General features: G+C 31.1%; 1 protein-coding gene across 6 annotated transcripts in view; it reads right to left on the bottom strand.

Moving 5' to 3' along the window:
- LOC126780259 (uncharacterized) overlaps positions 1–12,980 on the bottom strand; it is a 67,135-nt gene extending 54,155 nt beyond the window's left edge. The window contains exons 1-6 of one of the 6 annotated variants that reach the window (XM_050504573.1): positions 12,869–12,980; positions 6,789–7,765; positions 4,016–4,226; positions 2,277–2,390; positions 2,017–2,129; positions 125–262 (exon numbers count right to left, since the gene is read on the bottom strand). In XM_050504573.1, coding sequence (XP_050360530.1) covers positions 125–262; positions 2,017–2,129; positions 2,277–2,390; positions 4,016–4,226; positions 6,789–7,637 — 1,425 coding nt within the window. In that variant the 5' untranslated portion in view covers positions 7,638–7,765; positions 12,869–12,980. Of the gene's footprint in view, positions 1–124; positions 263–2,016; positions 2,130–2,276; positions 2,391–4,015; positions 4,227–6,788; positions 7,771–12,778 lie in introns of those variants that run through there. The other 5 variants (XM_050504570.1, XM_050504572.1, XM_050504571.1 and 2 more) reach the window with 5 other exon arrangements.
- Positions 12,981–17,105: the final 4,125 nt, after the last annotated feature.

Here is a 17,105-nt window from a genome sequence, read left to right as displayed (position 1 = left end):
ATATCGCGTCAATTCAATGTTTGTTTGTCTTTACGATTGCGATTATAATTTACATTTTGGATTATATAATCGGGCTATACATATTCTTTTCTCATAACCAAATATGTTTATTGTATACAATTACCCTCGTGTCGCTGCCAGGATGCGGATGAGCTGAGCCGTCCTTCGTTTTCACGGCCGGTGCGCCCGACGAGCTCGAGGCGGCCTCCGATTTATCAGACTTTACAGATTCCTTACTTGCGGTTCCCGATTTCGTCATACTCTGAAAGAGAAATAATGATATAATTAAACACTAAAAAAATTAAGGAACTCTGTCAAACATCAAAACACATTAATTTAAAGCAGTGTATATATTTTCTTGGACAGTATAAACCTAGACTTAAAAAAATATATTGTTCTTTCTTATATCATAAGATTTATAGAGAACTTTGTCTAATCATCAATAAAAATTGGAACTGATCATGAAAGTAAAAATGTTAACAAATTAATAAAGCAACGTTAAACGACAAGACGATAAATGTAAAACATTTCAAAATAACTGTTAATTATTATATTTATTCCATATTGTTTTTAAGACATAAATCCTCGATCGAATATTTAATTGCGTAAAATTTGAACGGCATTGTTTAATATTAACACTGAAAGGTTTTCATATATGAACTTAAGGCAATCTGATATTGTGTTTAAGCAGGATCTAATTACAGCTTTTTACTACCACCTCATTAACTCGATACAATATCGCAATTTCTATTATATTTTCTTGGCTTCAAAGCGCAAGATTAAGCGCGCTAATAACTACGCAGGTGTTTATTGGCAAGCGATCCGTTTAAATAGCACATAGTAAACCGAATGTAGCTTTGTTACAATAATAACACTGCTCCATAAGATTTAATGTTGTTTTTCATTTCCTGAAACTAGCTAAAACCCAAAATATCGAACCTAAGTTTAGATTGAGTTAAACCTGCACACTGTTTGTGTGTGTCGATTTTAGACCCATTTAAATTTCGTTCCGTCGATCGGTATATAGTCGTAGTTTTTAGTGTCTAAAGTTTCGAATGATGATGATGATGAATGCAAATATTACAAATTTATACGTTCAATTGTTTAAAATTTTAACCCTCAGTTGGGTATTGTTAAAATGATTGTTGTATAATTAGGCTTTTTCAAGCAATCGCACATTTAAATGTTACATATTGATTTTGATTTAATAAAATACAATTGGATATAAACTCTTTACTTTTTGGTGGTAGGGCTTTGTGCAAGTGTCTGGGATGAGAATGGAATATGAGTAGCTGGTTAGGTACCAGCTACTCATCTCATATTCTACCGCCTAACTGCAATAATTAGTGCTTTTGTGTTCCGGTTTGAAGTATAATTGAGCCAGTGTAACTACAGGCACAATAACATCTTAGTTTGAGTATTAGGCGGTACACGCGACATCAGGTAGCTCATATGCCTGGCCCATAGGCCGTACGTAAAAAATATGAATACCATATTCGAATCTGGATATCTGAATCTTTTAACTGGTGGTAGAGCTTTGTGCAAGCTCGTTTGGGTATGTACCACCCACTCATCAGATATTCTACCGCAAAACAGCAGTACTTGGTATAGTTGTGTTCCGGTTTTAAGGGTGACTGAACCAGTATAATTACAGGCATAACATCTTAATTTCCAAGGTTGGTGGCGCCTTGATGATGTAAGCGTTGGTTAACATTTCTTACAATGCCTATGTCTATGGGCGTTGGTGACCACTTACCATCAGGTGGCCCAAATGCTCGTCCGACTTCCTATTCTATATAAAAAAAGAATCAAATTTTCAATTATGATACAAGTATGTAGTACAAAATTATTATATCTATATACATAACTAGGAAAAAAAAGATAGAATTTACAAACATATTCGGATAAACCATCAGCCACCGTTAAGTTTTTTGATTAGCTTTACATCAATACAGTAAATGTAAACTAGATTATCTAAGTGCTAACACCCGGAATTTTCCAGTAAATGCTAATTACCTGTACAGCGGCTTTAACTTGCTGCATAATCGATGGTTGTTTTTTCGCATCTCCACGTGGACGAGATTTGAATATGTCAAACAAAGCTGGTCTGCGGCTCACCCCGGAGGTTCCTGACAAACGACCAAACATTTTTTTTCGTAATACATATTAAGTGTTACATGTTTCCTTTTTGTGTCAACGGTACACTTTACAACAAGCTTTTTGTTACATAGGTATGAATATTTAATATAAGATGTATGGTTAGTGCAAAAAATTACCGTGAATCGTTTGTTGATACATGGGATGTGCTTGGCCATCATCAGCGGAACCACGCCGCTTACGTTCAGTGACAGACTGCGAGCTTCGTGTGATTGCTGCATCCAGGCGTTGATCTACAATTCAAAGGCAACAGGATTATCACAAAAAGCTATTTATTTTCTCATGTCGTCCTCAAATCTCACATAATTTCGTATTCAATTAGATATTTAATTAAATCTAATCCCATCTTCACATTATTTTACCGTGTAAAATTTAATTGTTAAAATACTCTCGATAGTGAAGCACTACATAGTTACTCGTATCTCAAAAAGATTTAATATTAACACTTAATATACATTTAATACATCCTGATAAATTTTAATCTTTTTGTGTGCTTATAAATAAATGAATACATAAGATATTGTTTCTGATAATAAATTGTTGTTTTCAAGGTAACTTTTATCACAGCAATTTAGTAAAAAAAAAAATTATTTGCTTCGTGAGCACATATTATAATTGAAATTGTAAGTTATTTGCGTTAACTTATAAAACGTATATTTATTTATATTAATTAACGATACGAAATCAGATAAATCAAATATTAAATAATGTCATTAATCTTATATAAAAATTAAAAAGTGTAACAGACACAATTAGTGTCTAAAGTGTGTGTGTGTGTGTGTAGTGTCCGTACGAAAGCGTATAATTTATAAATAACTTCGCAAACAAATACATATAGACTGAGATAAATCTTTATTTCGATTCTCATATACAACATCAACATAATACATTTTTTTAACATTGAAAATTATAAGAAATTTTGTAACTGTTTTTCTTATAATTTTTATATTCGTATTATGAGAATAATATGAACATCACGTTAACATCGTTTATACAATAATTTTATATTATGTACTAATATATAATAATTACATAAAAACAATACGACGAATACTAAAATAAATACAGTGCTGCTGATGTAATGGCAACGTTGTTTATTTAATGCAGAGAAACGCTATGCATTATGCATTTGCATCGCGATTTGTCAAGGCAAATTCCAATCATATTAAGTCTAAATAATAAATACACTTTAAATTACGTAATGCAAATTAAAATATTTATTATTCGTTCTCAATGTAACTAATATATAGCAATAAAACTTTAACGTTATAAATATGAGTGAAATGATCACAAACATTTGGAACATAATCCTATCCTAAATAGTTAGTATATTTTTATTCTAATCTGTCTGGTATGAACATTAAAAGATCACAGAGGTAAAACAGCGACTAATCCTGTTGAATTTCTGGCTGTTCGTAATAGAACCAACGTGGTGGAATAAACTTTAAACGTTCTCTCTCTCGTTCTCTAATCTAAAGAATAAACAGAATAAACCTCTGCCCATAAGTAGGACGTTTACTTTCCATTTAAGCTGCTAAATTCTCCAATGTCTAAGGTAATAAAAAAAGAGAAACATGATAAGCGATCCTAATCGTAGCCTACTTGCCCTAAATAAAACTAAACCTTTTATAAGAGTACGATAAGCTTCATCTCATTTATAACATTAAATTATAACATAATTATAAAAAAATATTTTTAAATATGATTATATGTAACAAGATTATATTATATTAAGGTCCTACTCCTCTTATACTTGCTCTGAATAAACGTAATCCTAACGTAAACATTTCAATTAGTACGATGAGCCTCATCTCTTTTATAATATATATATATTAAAGTATATAAAAAATATACAAACCTCTCTTTTGTCGTCTTTCGTCACTATTCCTTCGTACATCTTTATCCTTTAAAATTTTTTTTGGTAAATCTTTTTCTTTGCGTGCGGTTTGTGATCCCCACGTTCCAGAGCGTTCCCGTACTTTTTCCGGTGGCAGTGGCGGTTCCGGCTTTATTTCTTCAATTTTTTTAGCAGCATCAACTTTTGCCACCAACTTGTCGTCCTTAACAACCTGAAAAATATTTTTATTAGTATATTTCGTTAGTGAGTGTTCCATATTTATCATGAGTGTTAGCTATACAGATAGCTCACACAAGTTCACTAAGCGTGCAAAAATACAAAATAAAAAAATGCTTCAATGAGTTGTAGAAACTGTAAACACTCAAGAGTAGTCGAATAAAAACTTTAAAAAAAAGAATTACTATTCAATAAAAGTGGTTTTAAGTCAATTTTACTAAAATAATTACTTAATTAGGTAAGAAAGTGACTTCAGTTTTATTCATTGTCCATTACGGCATTGATTTAACGCAATCAATGTGTATGTTATTATCATGTAATGTAAATGAACTTGTACCGTCGTGTGCACACATACTGCATAAGCGGTACAGATGATTTTAAATTCTTCTTTCAAAAATCTCCAAGTAATTTCAAAATAAAATCGCACCACGCACTGTGTTGACACTCTATGAGTAATCGTGAATGTTGATATTTACTACTCATAATAAAATAAGAATCACTCGTATAATTGCACAAGAAACTAACATAACCCTTGTTTAGTATTAGTAATAATCTGTAAATGTTAAGTTATAGATTCCTTAGTGTCACGTAACGTTTATAGTGACAATACATATCAAGTGAGTTATCTCAAAAATTATTTTTACCACTTAATTTGAGGACACTTGAAAATTGACGTATAATTTTATAACTTCTAATTAGCGTTTTTTCGACTTACAGTTAAAACAGTTGTTTTATTGTTTCTTAAATTGCATAATGCCATGTATCCGAAGACACATGGATGAACTTCGCTGTAGGCCATAATGAGGCGAAAGCGACGAGTTTCGACCTTTCGACTTGAGCAGTTAATGACCGGTCACGGTTGTTTTGTAGAATAACTGTGTAAGATTGGACGCGAATTACAGGAAATCGGCCTGGAGGGCCGAAGCCTCCTTCAGTGAGACGGCCATGGTCCAGAAGGAGACGGCGGAGCGGCGGGCCGATTCTGCCAGCGGAGACGACGTCGGCGTCATTTCATCACTCTCACAGCCCCGACGCCCGGGGCTTAAAAGATAGGGCGTAACCCTGGGGCCGTGGATGTGTAATGTAGGGGCCTCACGTGTCCTATTTTAAACTGCCCTGAGGAGGACGGCCGCCGGGATGGCCTCGCGCTGCCTTATGCACTAGCGAGGAGTGCGAGGGCGAGATTACCTTCGCACCCATATCAACACGATCCCACAGAATCTGCGATCGGCCATCGCAGTGGTTTTAGTGTGTAAGAATCTTATATAATCCGGTTCCACTCCCCCAAGGGAGCCGGGTACCTTTCTGAAGGTTTCCACTGCGTGATAAAAAAAGGAGGGCCACAATCAGCACACTGTATATTAATACGGTTTAATGGTAGGGTATTTACAGCAAGTGGTACAAAATGTTTCAAACAGTACCAGGAGACGGGTAGTGTAACCTGACATCGTGGCTCAGGAGTTCTGGTTACAACAGCTTTAAAAGACTGATATAGCCGTTAACCACACGGAGAGAGCGAAAGTCCACGGCCCGGACCATACAAAAAGCGTTATGCCGAGTGACAGGCACACGTGAGAGCGGCTAAACCATATGAAATCGACTTCATGAAGACCAGCAACTCTCAAGAAAACGCTTAGTTTTTATCTAGCTTAATATACATATAATCGTATAATCGTTTAAGGTTTGCAAGGCAACACCTGGATTGGAGTGTTCAGAACTGGGCTGCAGTACTCTTTATTGATGAGTGCGAATTTAATTTTTGTGTTCAGTGTTAAGAAGATTTGGAAAAAGAATTTTATATCCCTGCATACACGAAACGGACCATTTTGGTGGATCCAGTATAATGGTGTGGGACGGAATAATCCTAGGACGAAAAACTGCGCCTACAATATAAATGAGGGTATAGTATCCGCCCAAATTTACGTAAAAATATAATACGGCCCTATGTTATTCCATTTGCACAACAAACAGGACCAGAATTCATCTTGATGCATAACAATGCTCGACCGCATACGGCTCGGTCAATAAAGTCTATATTAGCTGAAGCTGGAATTTAAGTTCTGCAGCGGCCAGCCAAGAATCCCGGATCAGAATCTTGTGGGCTCTTTGTTTAATGTAATTATATATAAACCAAATTTAAATAATTTAAATTAAAATAACAAAAAACACTAGGCTGATTTATAAAAAAGCAACAAAATTGAGATGGCCCTTATTTTGTTTTGAGTAGTGTAGAAGCAGAGGAATGATAATTTTTGGTGGCTTTAATTTCGCCATACTATTCCATTTATAAATATTATATAGACGTTGACGCGACGTATAGAAAGAATTTTCCATTGATTTCCAATATTTGTTCGATTCAGTTTCTCATAAAACCAGGACAGAATAGAATTGAGGTTTAACGTACATAACATGCGTCCGCAATACAAAATGGCTCTTGTATACAATGAATGGTATTAAAGACGTGGTACTCTTTTCAAACAAATGCAAAGTACTTGCAGGTATACCTGTGGTATAGACTTTACTTAATATAGTTAATATTTTTGCTAAATAAACTTACTTGTTTAGCATCTGCCCTTTTAACCCAAATGTCTTCAGAATTGGGAAGAACTCCGTCCACTGTAGATCTAATTTCTATTAAACTACTATCAAAATAATTTTTGTCACGATGGAGATTCTGTCCTGTGAAAATAGTTCGTACACTCGGCCTTTGCTCTTCAGCTCCTTTCGTTCCAAAATGTACTGTGTGCGCATTATTAACTTGATTACGAAGTGCCTGCCTAACAATAGGCGGCATTTGCTCCGTTTTTGTAACCAAGAATTTATGTTTTGCCCCCATGACAGTACGTTTTTCAAAATCATCATCGTCTGAGACACACGGTGCATCACCAGAATGCACTGTTTCGTCAGGTTTTATGAGCACATCTTCCTTATCTTGCTGGTTTGCAAGAGAATTGTTTATGTCTAAATAAGTGGTTTCTAAATTTGAGTGTAAAGAACCATTCGAATGTTTCACACAATCTTTCTTTTCGTCTTCTTCGTCCTCTTCGCGACATTGTGATAATCTGCGTCTTTCAGTAAATGAAAAAGGTGACGTAGAATTAGAATTACGACTGGACAAATTATTGCAGTGATTCATAAAATAATGTTGAAAGAAACTATCAGTTTCAGGCGTATCATTGTCACCTTGAATAATGTCTTTTAAAGCAGCTAAAGAAGTAATTGTGTTGTAATTAAGAGCGTTTACTAATTCCTCACTATCTGTGGATTTTCCAGATTCGGAATCACTATCTCCTTGATTTGCATTTTGTTGATCTTCGTCTGGGATGTTATCGGCCTTTTCAGATGCCATTTTTTTTTTCTTCTCATTTTTACGATCTCTCTTTTTTGATTTCTCTTTCGAATCCATTGAGCAGAACCAAACTTAATGTCGGCAAGTTATTTTTACATTAGCATTTAATCACATATAGTCACATGGTAATTCTTCACAATTTAAGTAATTTCGTAACAAATTTCATAGTTTTGTTCACCGAACTGCTAACGAAATTAGAATTTTTTTTTTAAAAAAACTTCACATTCTAAAAATATATTTTTTGGTATTTATGGTCATGATCTCCTCAGAATATATACTCTAAAATTATATTTCATATAGATAACTCAAGATTATCTTTGTTTTTAAGTAATTTACAAAATTAATAAATAAAATGACAGTAAAGTTGAGCTACGCATGTATATATATATGTAAAGGGGGCTTATAGTAAAATTAAAAAATACAAATTTAACATGTTATCCACAATAATCTCCGCTTTGTTTAGATACTAGTTTTTTAGAAATACTTATGTTTTTGGCATTACAAATTAATCTCAAAATCTGTAAAATAAGCTTTAATTCGACGTGCCAAATTTCAAATCAATATCGCTTGTTATTACTAGCATCATCGACTGCAACAAACAAACAAATAGACAAAACGACAGAAAAACAAAAAGTTAAATTTCACTAAGACGATAACATTTTTAAACTGCCATCATGGAAGCGTAATAGCCAAAAAACACACTTTTAAATAAAAAATGATTGAATGATTCGAAATGATAACAAAACCGTAATTTCGATAGTGGTTATCAAGTAATTATTTAAATCTATATATTAAATAATATAATATTATAATCTCAATATTTTTTTGTTTCGGTATGAATTCTTAAATTACATTAAAATAAATAAACTCAATAATCAAAAATCGTATCCCGCAAAGGTCAAACTAACGTCACATGATGCGACATTCTTGACCCATAACAAACATTACCTACTATATTACGTGTATGTTAATATTTAATACATATTCATAAGATAAGGCCGGCGACGGAAATAACGAGATTGTCCAACGATATTAAAATGAGTCCTAGTTTAATAACTACTTAATACCTAAGTACAAATGTGTATAACATGTGTCATCGAAAGTGCACTACCAGTGCTACCATGTATACCACTCGCTTTTATTCACATACACATTTCATCTTCACATTTCGTAATCGTCTATTGACTATTAATTCTAACAGGGACCAGAATAGTACACTTAAGATTAATGAATGGTAAATTAGCAAGGACGGTTTTATCGGCAACGGTCGGTACTACGGTTTAACTATTAAGACTGACAAACAAACATCTGCTCGTCGCATACACTACATAGACACTTAATGAGAATAGGTCAAGTTGTTTATCGAAGATTGTAATAAACATATTATAAATTAAACGAAGTGACATCATCAAGCATTCTCGATGATATCAATAAATATCATTCTAAATTAAAACGCTTAGACTCGTCTCGATACCGATACCGAAATGATACATAGCGAAAATTGTTAAGTTTTTGATAAAAGAGAAAATTAAAAACGTTGTCTGTTGACTCTTTATCATATCTAAAATTAAAATTGCAAAACCTTTATCTTAACAATGATTAATGTCATGCAATGACATAAATACATTTTAATAGAAAAAAATAAGGGATCAAATGCTAAACTTTATTTAAAATACTTGGACTGATAGGTTACGACCGCCCAAAAAATTATATTAAAATATAAAAAAGCATGGATTTAAAAAAAAGAACAGACTATCTTACGATTAGTGTCATTCAAACATTCTCAATTTTGTATTTATGCATTGCGTGGATAGAACCGTAAGACTAAGCTATGTGAATAATTTTATGATTTTAATATTGTGTTTATGGAAAGATACTACAAATGGTAATTAATATTATAAATTACGAAAGTGAATTTGTTTGTTACGCTTTCACGTCTTAACTATTCAATCGATCATCATGAAATCTTGCAGACACGTTATCAGCGCCACGGAAAAGAATATAGGGTATCCAGCCCCCACGCCCTCAGAAGCGGGCGATGCCACGGGTGGAAACTAGCTAAATATAATATTTAAACTCGTAAAAAAATTAAAAGACAGAAAGTTTTACATATTTTCTTTCGCATACGAACTCGGAAGGAAATTACATTTTTAAAATTTATACCTAAATATCTACTAGATATTTTGAATATTACGTAATTATTCAATATTTTCTCTACTATCAATGTTGTACAAGCTAACTAAGATAATTTTTAAAGCAAATTGATCTCAAGTGATTTGGGTAAATTCTGAATAGTAGCAGTACATAGAAACATACTGCCAAAACATCGATGACATCACTTTCCATAAATAGTTGGATAGTCGTTCGTAAATAGATTTACATGAGCCCAATATCAATTCACTTACTCAATTCATAGCCATCACTTGTTACATTACTCAATAAGGTTTCATAACGTTTCTAAATACGGAAAAGATTACAATTAAGTGGAACTAATAATTAGATATCTTTACGTGACATAAGTATATCAATTACTATATGATAACATTTCTTCGATAACACTGATATTTTACTAAAATACCTTACCACTTTCAACTTGCACATTATATATTGTTCTGATTTCCGTAACGTGATGTATTTTGATAAATGTTAGACTGTTAAATACACATTTTACTTTTACTTCCTCTGTAATGTAATAACACAAAATATATATTTATTATTATTATAAATGCGACAGAAACTCTGCCTGTCTGTTACGCTCTCGAGGCTAAATCACTGAACCGATTTCGATGAAATTTGATGTGATACAAGCTTGAACCCCAAGGTGGACTTGAGGTCTTTTTTTCTTGGGCTACTTTCTGCCTCCCTTCGGGCGCGGCGGGCGCAAACTTTAACGTAACATATAATACTATACTATCATCTATTGATGATAGAATAATCGCCAAAAATAAAAAATCCAATATCTTGATTAAAAGAAACTACTTATGTCTTACCTAATACAGTAAATCGAAGTTATTAATATTTATAAATCCACTAAATATTTTTAAAACTTTATTAAAACCGTGTTTAAGCTATATTTAATAGTGTTTTTTTAATATATTATTATAAGGAAGTGATAATCTAATAATGATGAAAATTAGGTTCAGATATTTATTAAACAGATAGAGAAATTAATAAAGGGCACAACTTGTGTACAAATTTATATATGGAAACAAAAGAAATATCTAGTATTTGAAGCTTATTAATTATGGCATGCCAAAAGACTTTTCAAAAAAATATAATAACAGTTTAAATAAAAAATTGAGAATGTTTTCAAAAACATTAAAGTTACAAATATATAACAAATTATATTAGATGGCATTCCTCTCATTTAGTGGCTTTATGACTGCCACCTGATTGAGAAAATTAATTAATAAAACTGACATCATCATTTTACAAATTATGTAACATATTGAAATATGCATAATACTACAGGTTTTTTTAAAATTATATATTATACTAAAAATATATCAAAAATAATTTATGATTGCATATGATTCAGTCATCTATGAGGAGAATATTTATATCCTTTTCTAACAAGTATGTGACATATTTTTATCTAAATGAAAGGCTATCCTCGATAAAACTATGATCTAGTAAGCAAATATGTAATTATTTTTTTGTAATATGTTGTTTATTACATATTTAAGCATCGTCTTCCCGAGTAGTCTATTGTAGACTAATGAAGGAAGTAAATAGCTTATCAGTTGTATTATAGCCATTAGTAAATGAGTTTATGATAAGAATTTGTTATGCTACAACTTATTTTTTTTTAAATATTACTATCAATTTTAGTTATAATTAAAACTAAGAAGGGAAATAGTAAGTGATTATTTAAAATGATTTTATAAATACTTCACAAACATAATATTCTCACTAGTTAAACCTCTGAAATTAGACAAACTTAAACCAAAAATTCCATACCATATACCATAAACCAAATATTTAATATTATGTTAAAAAATAATAATACCATATTGATTATCTTACAAAATATACAAACATATATATGACTCAATAAATAAACAAACATATATATACATATATAAATATATAAGTACCAATTCATTAAATGAATTTAGTCTATAAATAATAGATTAATACAAATTGTTTTAAATAGAAAACTTCTGTCTCACATTGTTACTTTTTATTACAACAGAATATCTACTCATAAAAAGTATGTATAACAAAATCTGTGTTAGGGATTATTGTTTGGATTATATACTAAATGATGAACATCAACATGTTTGCTTTGAAAACTCTCCCTCCTATAACATATTTTTTATCTAGATTTATATAATTATACACATTTACATAATTTTATTTGCCTCAAAAAATTGGACTATGTTTATTCACAAAATCTAAGATAATTCTAAAATGTTTTTTATGCTTTCAATAAAAATTGATTTTAATAACTTAGCTTTGCATATGTTTATGCTAGTTAGTTTTTGTACTTAAAAGCACCATCTGCACCTTTTATTCATGGTAAATTAACTGTTTTTCATCGACCTTTCGCTCCCCACATATTTGTGTCATTGTCATTGCCATAGCCTTGAACCCTACAATAATGCATGTATAAAACATGTATTAATACTAAACTGTACTATTGCCACCTGGTGCTATGTTAAATGACTGCTCCTGGCTTTTGAACTTAGGGCTAGTGCCGTTTGTTAATAACATTAAATTAATTCATTGCAACGAATGAAAACTTCTTACTGATTTTCAAAGGTTGAAGGTAGTTATGTATTATGTTGAGATAAAAATTTAAAGCCCCTTAACATATTCCATGTTTAAAGTTAAGTTTTTAGGTTATTATACAGAAAGTTCGCAATATTATAAATTTTCATACAATTTTATATGTTTTGAAAAAGCATGTTAAAAGAATATTTTTCGAATCCGTTTCGACTTTCAAAATATTATAATTTGCAGAAAATTAATAATAATTTCATATCGTCAGATTACAGAGTATTCATTACTATGAAAATTTTAGGGAAAACTTAAGGGTTTAATCAGCAGAAATTAATGACGATGACAAAATGAATTGTCTAAGGAAGAAGTTTGCTATTCAAATAATTACAAAAATATAGGTACTAAAGTCGTACAAACTGCTAGAGCTATGAAGTGTTACTTAGGGATTAAAATATTAACGAAGGAGACATGACCATTGTAGAACAAACCATAAAAACATCAACATCAAACACTAAATTTAAGACACGGATGCACATTAAATGGTTGACCACTTTTTCACTCACTATATAAAAATATTTTAAACTTGTATGACAGTTTTATGTATACAATAATAAAATTAAAATATGGGTAAAACAGTCACAACTTCAAAACGATTCATTTCACTTGACAATTGTGATTATATTTTGTGACTTGAGTTATAATGTGACGTTTGATTTCAATCGTTGTGACGTGATAATTATATTTTATCTTTGTGATTTAAATGCAAACATTTTATTTAATTTGTTATTTCATTTAAATTTATGTTATAATACATAATATTGTAAATATAACTATATTATATAATTTGAGAGTAGGTTGAACGAATATAACATTAAATAAAGAACTTATATAACAAATTACTGCGCAATGGAATTGAAAACTTAAAATTTAATTTTATTACTTACGGTCTTTATACGAGATAATTCCAAGTAAATTGCATTAAAATATTTTTGGAAAAACTTAAGGTACACTTATTTTTGATCTAAATTTTAATGCGTAAAACGGAATGAGACAATATAATGCTAAATGCGCCAGCAGCCTACAGCGCAACATAGTGTGGAAGTTGAAAACAAACCAATCAAAGTGGTTATGTACCTATGTACTCTGTGGTTCATAAATTAAGAATAAGACATTATGTTTATTTAGTTCATAGCTTATTTTAATAGGAAATAATTAGGTACAAGCAGACAAAACTAGGGATTGTAGTAGTGTAGTAATTTGTAGCTACTACCTATTTGTATTGTTAATATTAATTAGTAAAACTTTAAGCTTAGCAAACTTCTTATAACTAATTATTTATCAATATAATGATGTTTCTACCGATAAAATTTACTGAATTAAAAGTATTGTTTTACCTCGTATATTTGACTTAATACAGTTGGTATTAGGTCGCTCCCACGAACTTGGTAAAACACCGATTTATCATGCAGCGAAAGAAATATGCATTTCTTCGGAAAATAATTCAGTTATTTCGTTTTATATGTATGACTAGCTACCCGTCCCTACTTCAGACGAGTAGAATAAAGGTTTCCATAAAACGTTTATAACGTAATAAAGTACGTAGTATATAAAAATATTGGATTACGCGGCGGACGCCATCTCAACTCCCAGTTTGCATGATTATTTTCGATAGCTTAAGCAATCATCGTCATATTCAGATAATTTAATGTAAAATCAAAACCTTAATGCATTATATGTAAATCCCTCATGAGTCACTTCGCCCATTGATGAAGATCGTATGAGAATCCGTTTGGTACTTTTGGAACAACTGGAAACTTTGTTTTATATTATGTAGGGTTAACAGATAATCGTAAACAAAGAATTACTAGTTTTTAAATTGTCATAACAACCACCAACCAAGTGACTTTTATGATTTTCCATACCAACCTTTTCAAATGATAGTATTGTAAAGGTAGACATATTCAGTAAATTTTGATGTTATCAAAGCCAAAAAAGTACCAGTGGAAGGTGGCAGATAGTATTAGTTATATATGAATAGAAGCTTCAAACTAATTCTAAAAGCCCAGCACACATCTAGTTTCTCCTCATCTTCCATGTGTGAAAGGCTTAGGCTTAGCAAGCCTAAATTTCTATCATAGTTATTGTCAAATCTATGATCTACACAATCGGGATATACCTACTTAGTTCTTATTTTACACACAGTAATTTAATCTTGTTGGCCAATAAAAACTACACATTTAACAAATTGTCTTATCTTATGTATACTTACTTATAAGGAATTGTTGTTTATTTAAAATGAATAATTAACAAAACAATATGGAATAAAATAAAAAAGGACATTGGAGAAATAAAAGGCACAACCAGGATACGATTTATTTATTATATTCATGTATACATTCAATCATTACAATCTAGGTTACTGCTTAGGTTTCATTTATATTTTGCGCTGATATGAAAACAAACCGTATAATAATTACATAAATTTAATAAAAATATATAAAACATAAATTCGCGAAGTGACATAACACAAGTGATTGTGAATAACAAAGCACAGACATAGATAATGTTATAAAAATATACATGAGAAGAATTTACAGAGAATAAGACAAATAAGAGCAGGCAACAAAAATGTCAACGCATCGATATCGATAATATCGTATTACATTATTATTGCGTTATATTCATTTTTCACCCGCAGGATCGGAAATGTGATTAAGCGAAGAAATGCTTCTAGTATTCTTGTCATCAAATAATGCAGTCATGAATTTTAGAGTATTTTTAATTTTGTTGTATATACTTATTTCTAACTCCTTAATACTAATACTTATTTAAGACCTTAATTAATAAAATAAATATTACCGTATTAAATAAACATAAAATGTATTATAGTACATTAACCATGATCCGCCTAAAGTTTATCTTATTTGTATATTTTAAGTAATGGTCTACATTTTTTTTGTTGTACTTTTTTGATCCATTTTAGATCTGACCTATGGTATACTCATATTATAAAACAAAACACAGATGGAGCGCGCGGAACACTAATGTGCGCAAGCGCTAATTCACCAAATAAAATATAAATGCAAAGCATTTGGTACAAACATTTAAAATAAAGTAACAGCCTGTGAATGTCCCACTGCTGGGCTAAAGGCCTCCTCTCCTCTTTTTGAGGAGAAGGTTTGGAGCTTATTCCACCACGCTGCTCCAATGCGGGTTGGTGGAATACACATGTGGCAGAATTTCAGTGAAATTAGACACATGCAGGTTTCCTCACGATGTTTTCCTTCACCGTAAAGCACGAGATGAATTATAATCGCAAATTAAGCACATGAAAATTCAGTGGTGCTTGCCCGGGTTCGAACCCACGATCGCCGGTTAGGATTCACGCGTTCTTACCACTAGGCCATCTCGGCTCTACAAACAAACATTTATTAGTATTTAATACGAAATTAAGTGTCTTGTGGTCAATACGTAACAACTGCTCTCAGTTTATTTATGAATAATGTAGTTTGGTCTGTACAAATATGTGTGACGTATAAAGATGTAGGTAATCTACAGCTGTTGCCAAAAAATAATATCGGATAAATGTTTTTTTTTTAAACATTTTAATGGTATTGGTTGAATTATTATTAAATATTATTTTACAAGTTATTCAGTATTAATGACTCGGAACACAAAACCTTAACGAAAATCGGGTGGCATTCTCAGATTACTTTGAAAATAAATATTTTTTGTAATAGGTAATTACAGTTGGAAATTTAAAATTAGGACAATAAGTTAAAATACTCGGATACGATAGATTAATTATTCAAGAATAATGCGTAATACACTAAATATTAAACGTTAAACTGTCAAATTAAATTAATAATTATTTATGTCTTCAGTTTATGCAACATTTACCAGTCACTACCCTATTTTAAATTTAAAAAAATGTAGAAATAAAAAATAATAGATCTTCAATTTCTAATATATTCTGTACTCAATACTTATGGACATTAATTTAATGTAATATTCAAAAAATGATAAAAAAGTGGCATTCTAAATTTTAAATCAGGCGACCATTCTTAAATTTAGATCCTAATTTTCTATAAAGTATAGAGTCGAAACGCGTGATTTCGTAAAAAAAATTTGGGCTACTTTTTATTACCCTGGCTCTCCTGGCAGGCCTACACGCTATTGGCGCACGTAGGTATTTCTGCAGTCCTGTCAGGAACATGGCGAAATGCAGCCCTCACAATGCTACACGCGTGACATATCATACACAAATCTGACATTTATTTTATAACTGAGATCGCATACAATATTGATTAAAATTTGTGTTATGATAGCAGATTATATCATATATTGGCTACAGCAAAGCAGAAACATTACTGCAAATTCATTTCCAAATACTAGAATAAGTTTTACTTTAGCAGATGCAATTCTGGTTTTTAAGATATAATCAGTCTTTTTTAGTGAGCAAAACTATATATAGAAGCCTCAATTTTACAAAATATAATTCTTAAAAACAAACAACAAATAAAACAAAATTATATTATTAAAATCTAAAGTTAAGCAAAATAACGACCAGAGTTGCCTCATTGAGTCCAATTTTGATCATTAATGGCCCTTTTATTCGGGCGATTATTATTTAACATATTATGTCTTTTAAAAATAACAGCCTTCGTTTTCATTTTAATAGTATTCTTTGAATGCTATTAAAGTAAGTACAAAATTAACACAGAAAATAGACTAGACACAAAATAGTATGGTAGAGGTACTTATGGTAAGGTTACATTTCATGATTTTTCTTGGTATACA

This window comes from Nymphalis io, chromosome Z, assembly GCF_905147045.1.
Source record: "Nymphalis io chromosome Z, ilAglIoxx1.1, whole genome shotgun sequence".
Taxonomy (NCBI): domain Eukaryota; kingdom Metazoa; phylum Arthropoda; class Insecta; order Lepidoptera; family Nymphalidae; genus Nymphalis; species Nymphalis io.
This window is presented reverse-complemented; position numbering and strand designations above follow the sequence as displayed.